Source organism: Ursus arctos, unplaced genomic scaffold (genome assembly GCF_023065955.2).
Source record: "Ursus arctos isolate Adak ecotype North America unplaced genomic scaffold, UrsArc2.0 scaffold_19, whole genome shotgun sequence".
Lineage (NCBI taxonomy): Eukaryota > Metazoa > Chordata > Mammalia > Carnivora > Ursidae > Ursus > Ursus arctos.
The window spans coordinates 23054471-23066576 of record NW_026622863.1 but is presented as its reverse complement, the minus strand read 5'-3'; the positions used below and the strand labels follow the sequence as shown (position 1 = coordinate 23066576).

The window sequence follows — 12106 nt, the reverse complement described above, 5'->3', positions numbered from 1 at the left end:
GAAACAGCATGTGACTTTAAATCAAAGATCAGGGTATCTAAAAAGGCCTATCTGGAGAATTAAATGAGACAATGTGAAAGTAGTTAATAAAATGAAAAGCACTATGAAATTATAACTTATCTGTAGTAATAAGAGGCAATATGGTACAATAGAAAACATAACAGCAGAGTGAAAAAACCTGGGTTTAAGATCTCTACAATTACATCATATATAATCTTTCTTTTTTTAAGATTTTATTTATTTATTTGAGAGAGAGAGCAAAAGCAGGCTGAGGGACAGAGGAAGAGAGAGAAGCAGACTCCCCACTGAGCAGGAAGACAGATGTGGCGCTTGATCCCAGGACCCTGAGATCATGACCCGAGCCAAAGGCAGACGCTTAACCAAATGAGCCACCCAGGCACTCCTACATCATGTGTAATCTTAAATCACCTGCACAATGTACTTGCCTTACGTTTTTCAAAGAACTATTATGAATATTAAATATAAACTCTGAGAAAACCTTTTATGAACTACAAAGCACTACAAAAAAGTAAATTTTTGCAATTAGCAGCAGCACAAATCTGTAAAATGCCACTGAATTTGGCAATTCAAATATGTTGTCTTTTAGCACTTTGGGAAAAATATCCATATGAAAATAAAATTCTTTTAAATATTTGTTCTAAAAATTTAAAAATTATTCTAAAAGATACTGAGAATCTATATGTTAAAACATTTAAAACAAATTCATAACGTTAAGATCTGCAAGTCTCTTTCAATCCTAATGAATGATGAAAATGTACATTTTCACTATAGAACGCCAATAAAAACTATTGACTTAAAGAGATAATTTTCCCATATTTGGCTAAGTAGTAAAAAGAAAAATAATCTGATTAAGTACTCATTATACACTCTGTTAAATTTATTACAGATTAATTTCCTGGCAACAAGTAAACAATTTAGTTTAATTTTAGACTAACCTGCATGTTTCTCAACTGTGTTTGTACATGCCAAAGGCACTACAGAAATTTTTTATACCCACAACACAAAAACATTATGGCTGCATAATTCTACAGTCCCTAACCATAAAGTATAAAAAGACATGAGACTACATATATATACATACACATGTATATATATCGCATATACATGATATATGACATTTAAATATATGTATCAGTATCAATCATTTCTCAAACCAATTTAATAATAAAAGAACAGTCAACTTCTTTCTATTTTGCACTCCCCATTTACAAATTAACCACATTTTTCTTTTTCCCCTTTTGGAAGACACACATTAAGACTAGGATATTAAAAAAACAATTGCAGGGGCGCCTAGGTGGCTCAGTCACTTAAGCATCTGACTTTGGTTCAGGTCATGATCTCAGGGTCCTCGGATCAAGTCCCGCATGGGGCTCCTTGCTCAACGGGTGGCCTGCTTCTCCCTCTGCCTGCCAGTCCCCTTGCTTGTGTGTGCACTCTCTCTTTCTGACAAATAAATAAATAAAATCTTAAAAAAAAAAAGTAGAAATTACCACATGATCCAGCAATTCCACTTCTGGGTATATACCCAAAAGAAGTGAAAGCAGGGTCTCAAAAAGATATTTGCACATCCATGTTCATAGCAATGTTATTCACAATAACTAAAATGTAGAAGCAACCCATATGTCCATTGATGGATGAATGGACAAGGGATATTGTGTATACAATGAGATATTATGTTGTGTATACAATGAGATATTATGCAACCCTAAAATGAAGGAAATTCTGATATATGTTACAACATGGATCAACCATGAGGACATTATGCTAAGTGAAATAAGCCTGTCACAAAAAGATGAATATCGTATGATTCTATTTATATGAGGTAGTAAGAGCTGTCAACATCATAGAGACAGAAAGTAGAATGGTGGTTTCTAGGGGCTGGAGGGAGAAGAAGTGGGGTACAGAATTTCAGTTTAAAAGATAAAAAGAGCTATGGAGATGGACGGTGGTCAAAGTTGTCCAACATTATGAATGTATTTAATACCACTAAACTGCACATGTAAAAATAACTAAGATGGTAAATTTTACGTTATGTGTATTTTACCACAATAAAAATTTGGGGGGAAAAAGGTATAAAAATTAGAAAGAAGTAAAACTCATTATTCAAAGATGACCCTGACTTTTTAGAAAACCCAAAAGAAGCTAAAATAAACTATTAGGTCTAGAAATATAAAGTTAACATAAAAAAAATTGATTGCATTTCTGTATTCTAGGAACAAAAAATTAAATGAAATAAAAATACAATAATAGCATAAAAAACACAGAACACAGGAAATAAAAGATGTAAAAGATTTCTACTTTGAAAACTACAAAACACTGCAAAGAGGAATTAAATAATACCTTAATAAACAGACAGACCATATTCATGGACTGGAGGCATCAATATTAATTATTAAGAGGTCAATCTTAGTAAATAAAACAAATGCACTATCCATGAAAAAAAGATGAACAATTTGGACTTTATTAAAATTAAAAACTTTCATTCATCAAAACACACAATTAAGAAAGTGAAAAAGCAAGAAAAAGATGAGAAAAAATTTTAAAATTTGCAATGCATATTATCTGACAAAAAACTTCTATTCAAAATATTAAAAACTCCTAATCAATCAATAAGAAAAAGATAATTTAAAAACTGGTCAAGAGACATGAACAGGCACCTCACAGAAGAGGACAGCCAAATAAACAACAAACATATAAAAAGGTTTTCAAGGGCGCCTGGGTGGCTGAGTTGGTTAAGCATCTGCCTTCGGCACAGGTCATGATCCCAGAGTCCCCGGATCGAGCTCCTTGTCCGGCTTCCTTCTCAGCGGGGAGTCTGCTTCTCCCTCTGCCCCTCACCCCACTCACATTCTCTCTCACTCTCTCTCTCCAATAAATAAATAAAACTTAAAAAAAAAAAAAGATGTTCAACATCACTGGTCATCAGGAAGCCACAAATTAAAACCACTATGATTCCTCTACAATACTACTGGAATGGTTAAAAATTATCAGCAACCACGTATTGGTATTGGTGAGGATGTAGAGTAACTGACAGCTTCATATATGGCTAGTTAGGAGTAAAATTGGTACAGGTACTTTGAAATACCAGCAATTCCACTTTTGGACATATACTAAAAAAAGTGAAGGCTTTTTGTCTATCAAAAGATACATATAGTATACCTGAAACTAATATAACACTGTGTGTTAACTATACTGGAATTAAAATTACAAAGATATGCAAAAAAAAGAGAAAAAAGAACATAGCAGCTTTATTCATAATAGTCCCAAACTGAACACAAACCAAGTGTCTATTAATAGGATGACAGATGAAGAAATTATAGCAAATTCATACGATGGAATACTACACAGCAAAGAAAAAGAAAACTATCCCCCCCAACGGATGAATCTCACAGTCATAATGTTGAATAAAAGAAGCCAGACAGAAAATAGGACATACTGTATGATTCCATCTATATGAAATTCGAGAATAAAAAGACAAATCTATGATGATAAGAGGTCAGAAGCAAGATTACCTTTCGTTGGGGGATACAAATTAGGAGGGACTTCCGGGTGCTTAAAATATTCTATAAATTGGGGCACGTGGGTGGGCAGTCAGTTGGGCGTCCTACTCTTGGTTTCAGCTCAGGTCGTAATCTCGGGATTGTGGGACTGACCCCACGTTGGGCTCCACACTTAGCACAAGTCTGCTTAAGACTCTATTTATGTCTCCCTCTGCCCTCAAATAAAAAGATAAACAAATCTTTAAAAAATAACATATTCTATATCTTAACCTTTGTGGTATTTCATAGGTGTGTGCATATGTTAAAAATTCACTGAGCTGTACATATTAAGACTTGTACTTTAGTGATATATTCTTACACAGAAATAAAATGTTCAAAAAAAAAAAAAAGCCAATACACAGAGAACAAAATCAGGGCTTTTTTTTTTTGGTCTTGAGAACAAAACATGCCACTCTTATGTGTGATGGGTCAGACCAATCTGGAATGGCAAATGATGCCTTCCTTTCCTGAGTATTACAAAACTCTCAGAATAGCAAAGAAATCTACAAAAAGTCTTCTCAGTTGCTGGAAAAGGGCCATCTCTGTTAGTGGAAAAAATGAGGTCTCAGAAATAGGCATACACAAATTAAGAGTGGCCATACAAAGTACACAACCCTGCAAGTGTGGTACAGTACACACAATCAGGCATCAGTTTTATTAACAATTTGAAATGACCAGCTCTCATCATGCAGTGCTAACAAGAATTTTTGGATAAAGACAATAGTATCACAATCTTCTTCCCCCAATACCTAACAAAATAAACAAAATGTATATGTATGTGGTGGTAGTAGGGGCAGTATGAGAAATGCAAAACAGAAGATTAAGATTCTGATTTGTGTGGTGGAACTGCTAACTAATTCATACCTTTATCCACCTGGAAGAGTAATAAGAATAAATAGAATTAGTAAGTAAATTAATGGAATAAAAGTAATAAAGTGAGAAAATAAAACAGAAAATGCTAACCAATGCTAACTAATTTACAGCAAAGTAAATCAGAACTGTAAGTAGCCAGCTCTGAAAAAAGTCAAGGAAAAACTTTCCCTCAAGAATAAAAGATACTACATTCTGCTCCAGGGCCTTTGGCAGAGACAGAAAAGGTCAGGAGTGCTTACCATCTTCCAGGACTCTGTGCTGTACTAGGGGAACAAGCAAAGCTCATGAAAATATGATACATACTGGAGTAATGAGAATGGGCTCTAACACATACATGATATTGTTCACTCTCTTGAGCCAAACTCAACAAGTCCTACCTTAAACTAATTCTGTACCTGTTTCCCCAATCTTCTCAGGCTGTAGACCAAAGTTCTCAAACAAAATGGGTGATAAAAGGCATGGCAATTAGGCAATCATAGTATTCATTTTTTGTTTTTATTTAATTAAAAAAGGAACAAATTATACAAGACATTTGAATAATTTAATAAAAATGAAAGAGCACCTGGGTGGTTTAAGTCAGTTAAGAGTCCGACTCTGATTTTGGCTCAGGTCATGATCTCCGGATTGTGAGATCCAGCCCCACATCAAGCTCTGAGCTGGGCATGGAATGTGCTTAAGATTCTTTCTCCCTCTGCGCCCCCCACCTTAAAAAAACGAAAACAAAACCTCCCCCTCAACAAAACACACACACACACACACACACACACACACACACAAAACCCAGAAACTGATTGCCATTGAATGTTCCACACTAAAAAATTTAAGACTATAACTTCAATAAATCATGAGACCAAATGGAATGATAAAATATCAAATGAGTGGAAAATGGAGCTAATGTAGCAAATTAAAGCTCAAAACACAGCTGCAGATCTAAAAGCTAAATTAAAAACCACGAGTGACAAATATATCAAAAATATCAGAGCAGAGCTTTAAAAAAAAATCCTGATAAATGATAAGAAAAGACATTAAAGTAACCAGAGAAAAGAACACAAAGACATGGGGGACAAAGACTAGTCAACATCTGAATAGTAACTGGAGTCCCTGAAGTAAAGGACAAAACAAATGGAACAGGAAATATATACATATACATAATATAGAAAGATTTTCTTACATGAAAGAAGAATCTTAGACTGAAAGGAGCATCACTGGTACTAGGACAGACTGATAAAGAACCATCAACATCCAGACATACTCTGGTTAAGTCAGTAATTTCAAGTATAATGATATAATTCTTCAAGCAAGAATAAAGAAAAAAAGAAGAAGGTAAGGGGTTCCTCAGTGGCTCAGTCAGTTAAGCATCTGCCTTCAGCTCAGGTCATGATCTTGGGGGTCCTGGGATAGAGCCCCAAGTTGGGCTCCCTGCTCGCAGGGAGTCTGCTTACCCCTTTCCTTCTGCCCCTCCCCACCACTCGTGCTCTCTCTCTCAAATAAATAAATAAAATCTTCCCAAAAAAGGTAAGTCACTGACAAGGAAAATATAAAGCACTGATGATACCAAGTGTTAGTCTTCCCTTAAGCACAGAACTTTTTTTTTTTTTTTTTTTTGTAATCTCTACACCCAACGTGGGACTCAAACTCATGACCACAAGACAAGGAGTTGCATGCTCCACCAAGCCAGGCAGGAGCCCCAACAGAGAATCAGTTTTTATTTTTTTAAAAGATTTTATTTATTTCAGAGAAAAAATAGAGAAAGAAAGAGAGATTTGAGTCAGACGCAGGGCTCGATCCTACCACCTTGAGACCATGACTTGAGCCGAAATCAAGAGTTGGGACACTTAACCCATTAAGCCACCTGGGCGCCCGAGAGAGAACCAGTTTTTAACTAAAGGAATACTGTGGAAACAAATCACTTGGACTCTCAAAAAATATTTGTTCATTTAAGCACTTGTAAATAATTTCTTTCTTGGTAAGAAAAGTCAAAGATACAGGAAATGAAAGTAAAGAATCGTCTTCCTTATTCTAAGTGAAATAAGCTCTCTTTTAAGAAAATATGACTCCAACAAATGTCAGAATTCCTATGACAACTGACAAAGCACTGAATAAATTTAAGATACACAATATAATAACTTGACTTATATACACTGTGAACTGATTACCATGATAAATTTAGCTAACATCCATCACCTGATATAGTTACCAAAAAATTAGAGAGAGAGAGAGATTAAAAAAAGGTGGTTTTCCTTGTGATAAGAACTTTTAGAATCTACTCTTAGCAACTTTCAAATATACCATATAGCAGTTAACTAGTCATTATGTTGTATACTACATCCTCGGTGCTTATTTATATTGTAACTGGAAGTCTGTACCTTCTGACAACCTTCAACCAGTTCCATCACTGGTAACCACAAATCTGATTTCTTTCTTTCTTTCAAAGATTAATTAATTAATTTATTTGAGAGACAGAAAGAAAGAGCACGCACGTGCACACAGGAGGAGGGGGAAAGGGAGAGAATCCCAAGCAGACTCCCCGCCAAGCGTGGGCTCGATATCACAACCCCAAGATCACGAGCCAAGCCAAAACCAAGAGCTGGATACTCAGCCAACTGAGATACCCAGGCTCCCCCTGATTTCCTTCTGTAACTGACATTTCCTACTACAAGTTATTTTAAAACCCCCCTAAAATGTAAAGCTTTGTTTGTTAAGAACTATGAAATACTGTTTAGACGTAGAAAATGATAGTTCATAAAATGTATTTGTTCAAATTCACTTCAGATATAATTAATTTCTCCACAATACACAATGCCATTAAGACAAGTTCTGACAGAGAAAATGAGTGACTCAATATTATTATACACAGCCATTCTGATGTTTGAGTATTTAAGGCAACAAACATTCTCAAACATGAAAGAACCCAAGAAATGTAGAATCCAAAGCCCTCCTTAAACAAACAAAAACACTTAACAGTAAAATAAGTAAAAATCAGTAGTAATTATTGAATTCAATTTGATACAGGACTAAAGCTAAACAATGGGGGATGGCCCGGTATAAGGGTGGGAATATGGCTGTACATCAGCAGGAAAAAATAATATAAGCAACAAAATTCAGGAGGTAGAGGGTAGAGCAGGAGAAGTTTAAGATAGACAATCACCTCACCTTTCAAGCAGGGAGTCAATTCAAACTATTAAACGATGATTCAGTTTTTCAATAATTTATTTATTATCTTTGACCTTAGATCTTTTTAGGACCTCTGAGCATGAATGACACTATCTAAGATTCAGTAGTTCTTAGCTTTACCTCTGCTTCATTTTTAAAATGTTTCATTCAAATAAAATTAAAGTTAATATTCAACTGTTATGATTCAAGACTTACATATTAAATATATTCCACACACTCAATATTACATAATTTTTATGATTTCACATTAATTTTTTTCTTCTAATAAATTCAGATAAAAATAAATTAAATATTTTAATCACAAAGATGTTCAGTATAATCTTATCTTTAAAAAATTTATTCTATTTTTTAGCCATCCATTCAGTCTTTCACTAAATATACACAGAGAATTATCTGAAATGTTAATCAAACATTAACAACCACTTATTTTTGAGGGGTTTATTATTTTCTTAAAAAATATTTTATTTATTTATTTGACAGAGAGAGAGCACAAGCAGGGAGAGTGGCAGGCAGAGGGAGAAGCAGGCTCCACTGAGCAAGGAGCCTGATGTGGGGCTCAATCCCAGGACCCCAGGATCATGACCTGAGCTGAAGGCAGACACTTAACCAACTGAAATACCCAAGCACCCCTTTCTGAGGGGTTTAGATTTGGGGTAATTTATTGCTTTATTCTACTTTTTTGGTATTACTTGGATTTTAAATGAGCACATATTATACTTATAAGCATAATACAGTTGTGGTTTAGTTTTTTCTTTTAAGAGAAAAACAACTGTTTGACCACTATACTCTTTCCCCAGAGTTCCCCAGCTGGAGAGGCAGTCCACAATCGATTAAAAGACTGTTTTTCAGTATAGAAAATAAAACAAAACAAAATAAAAACAAAAAACAAAAAACCCTCAATGCAGAAGCGCTGCCATATCAACAAGAACACAAAACCTCAACAGAGGGTTTCAAGCTTTGAGTTTTCTCTCTTTGAGCTCAGTAGTACCTAAATGAGTAGACTATATCATCAACAGATGTATGATATCTCCAAAAGCCCCAACTCATACCTTTACAACAGGATGTCCCCCAGTAGATGCTTTTACTGCTCCTCGACTACCTTCAGTTTCATAATGGGCTCGATGATGAGTTTTAGGTTGCACTTCTATTTTCAGTTCACATTGTCCAAAATGAGTTGGTAAAGGCCAGTCTAGTGGAGGTAATGAAGATGTGCTATAAACAAAACACACAAAAAATGCATTTCACCATGCTATTATTGCCAAGCAATGATCCAAATCATTTCTTTGCTAGCAACCAACATTTCTTTCTTCCTATGATCTCTGAAGCAAAGTATTGCAAAAGAAAACTTCACTTAATAAGCTATAACACTGAATATGTTTGTACTTAATAAATAATTCTTTAACCTGAAGAATAAAATCAATTTCAACTACTTCTTGGCTTCCTATTTTTTTTTAAAGGACAAATTCTAACATTCCATAAAACTATAACTGATTCTCAACTATGTGTACATAATTATAAAAACAAAAGAATAATTTAATTTTTTAAGCAAAGATGTCCATCTGTGTGTATGTGTATCAGTGTCTCTCTAAGGATCCAAACATCCCTGTATCTCAGCACATATGTCTCCCTCCCTGGTGTTTAGCTACGGAAGTTCGTCTGTTATACATGTTGCTTCCCCACTTCCTCCCTATTGCTCTTTTCCCTGTCTCACTGAAATACTGCTTATAGTTGGCAGTATATTGCAATTTGAAGCACAAATTTAATTTCACTACACACCTGGCTGAAAAAATATAAGGCCTATCACTGCAGCACTCTAAATGTCAATTTTAGAGAAAATGTCAGTTGATCAGTAAGATAATTTAAACAGCTTAAAGGGATACAGATTAATTCAGATATATTAACACTGAAAATGTGGGATTTAAAAAAGAAATAACTTATATATCTATAGGTCAAATATTAAAGGACCCAAAGCTACAATGATTTATATTAAAAATATCTTCTTAGTGACTGGTGAAATTGGACTTTTAAGGTCTCTTCCACCTCTGAAATGTTATCATTCCTATCATTCATTTCTTTGAATGTCCCCAGCTCAGCTTTACTAACTACTATGAAATGCAAAGGTATTAATTTTTATTAGTCTAAAACAACTCAATTTCAACTCTTAGCTAGTTTCCACACTGTTCCACAGACTTAAGCAAACCCCTAAAAAGATTAAGATAATTTTCAGAAGCAGCATGCATGATAGGCTCAAAGGTGTCTTCAATACCATAATTCCACATTTTGTTTTTCTAAAGATCTGCATCCAGAAATAAACATTCATACCAATGAAAAAGCATTAAAAAAAAAAGTAAACAAACCCAACTCTACCATGTGCATGATAAAAGCTGTCTTTTCTAATCAATTACAGACCAGATTGATTCTATAAAATAGGATTGTGGTAACTGATCAGTCATTTGGAAAATAAAGTTGTTATATACTGATCTCTACTCCAGTCCTTAGCTAGATTCAAGATTCAAATATACATATACATATATATATATACACACACACACATATACACACACACACAAATACTATATATTATATACATATATTATAAAACTAATATGTAAATAAAAATTTTATTAGAAATGCACAAGTTAGATTTTTGTTTATTTTTAATTATTTTAGACTGGGGTAAGGCTTTCAAATATAACACAAAATCCAAAAGCCATACAGAATACAGATTTGAATACATAAAATGTATAATTCCTCTACACTAATAAAAAAGTCAAATTTATAAAGTCAAAAAACAAAAAATTGTGAAAAACGCTTGCCATAATATACAAATTTCATTTGTACAATAAGCTCTTAAAAATATAAAAAGCTTACTCACAATTAGTTTTATTAGTAATTTAACATATACTATAATCAACCTTTTACAAGAAACTTTTTTAGGTAAGAAAATTCTTTCTAGGGATTCTTAAATGTAATTTACTATTATTTACAATTCACTACCTATATGCTTTTAAAATGCTAAGTCCAGCCTATCTAAAGGCCCTTTTAAGACTCAATGGAAAATACATGCAGACTTTAATTAATTTGTACAAAAGACACTGAAAAAAGGAGGGGGAGGGGAATGGTCAAACCACTTCATATAGATAATGTAGTCACATGCCGCCAATAACCCATAAGCATGAAAAATGACCAGCAGCCATTTCCATCAACTCACCGAAATATTGGGGTGTGGCCAGGCTTTGGTTTGCTCCACGTAAAAGGTGAAGGAACGGAAAGAAATTGGTCACCAGATGAATCTTTCTTTAAAGGATACTGAGATCCAAGGCCATCATCTATTGAAGTTTCCCGGGATGGTGATAAATTCCCTTGGTCATCTGAACAGAGCTCTAATTTTCCTGGTAGTACAGTAGCTTGATCTTCAGAAGTCTTCCTTGTTTTCAGAGGGATATCAGTCTCTACACAGTACTGAAATGGAAAAAGTGCAGGGCCAAGGCCTGATCCACCCTGGACAGAAGCATTAAGCCAGGTATCCTCTGTTATACTTCCCCTTGGGGAGTGACCAGGAGAAGGAACAGGTGAGTGATGGGGTGAAAGGGACCCAGCATAACAAACCTCAGCACTGGAGTGCCGTCGTTTCCCACACGGGGAAGTAGGCCTTGATGAGGGCCCTGAGGCTGGCCTGGGGCTCAGCCAATTCTCATCAGTGACACTAGATCTAGGAGAGTGGCAAGGAGATTGCCTGGGTGACAAGGAGTGTCCAAGTCCATATTGTTGATGCCAGGACTCTTCTCCAGGGCAGCCTCCTGGCGAGCCACCAGGAGAAGTCAGAGGGGATCCGAGAGTAAATCGGGCGGCAGCTTCATTCAACTCCGAATCCACATCATCATAAATGTGTGAAAGAGATTCACAAGAAGATGCATCTGAGAACCAGCTCCTAGAAGATATACTGCTGGCAGGACTAGGACTAAGGGAAGACTCCCGGTAGGATGGCTCAAGAGGAAGATAGAGATGATCTCTAGAAGGCCTTTCCAAATATTCCCTTTCTGAGTCATTTATGTGTAGGTCCTCTTCATGAGCATCTACTTCTTGATGACAGTTAGGAGAGATGGATGTAATTTGAATACTTGGGCACTCAAAAGGTTTGGGACCACCTAATGGGCTGTATTTAGATTCAGGAATCTCACAAGTTCCTTCATAGTTTTTGTGACCTTGGAGCTGAAACGATGGTGACAAAACAGAAGAGTGAGACGGTAATCCATGATGTGGTAAGCAAAGTGGTGAGTTTAAAGTAGATGGAGGTGGATCTACATTAAAGATGTAAATGGATGCACAGTCGTCTGGCTCAAGATCTATGGGGGAAAGAAAAAAAAAGGAAAGAAAAAAGAAAAAAAAATCAACAAAACAAGAAATTAGAAAATTTAGATGTATAAATTACTAGATGAGAAAGTAAATAATAATCTTGAGAGAAAAAAGTTGGACATAAAATGTATATCATTAGCTCC

At 35.1% G+C, this 12106-nt stretch overlaps 1 protein-coding gene across 7 annotated transcripts in view; it reads right to left on the bottom strand.

The window, feature by feature from the left end:
- NFATC3 (nuclear factor of activated T cells 3) overlaps positions 1-12106 on the bottom strand; it is a 121854-nt gene that overhangs the window by 71029 nt on the left and 38719 nt on the right. For 5 of the 7 annotated variants that reach the window (XR_006409025.3, XM_026495063.4, XM_057314191.1 and 2 more), the window contains exons 2-3: positions 10819-11953; positions 8657-8819 (exon numbers count right to left, since the gene is read on the bottom strand). Coding sequence is in view for 3 of the 7 variants with exons in the window: in XM_026495063.4 (XP_026350848.2) it covers positions 8657-8819; positions 10819-11953 (1298 nt within the window). In the remaining 4 variants the exon portion in view is untranslated. Of the gene's footprint in view, positions 1-8656; positions 8820-10818; positions 11954-12106 lie in introns of those variants that run through there. The other 2 variants (XM_048224041.2, XM_057314192.1) reach the window with 2 other exon arrangements.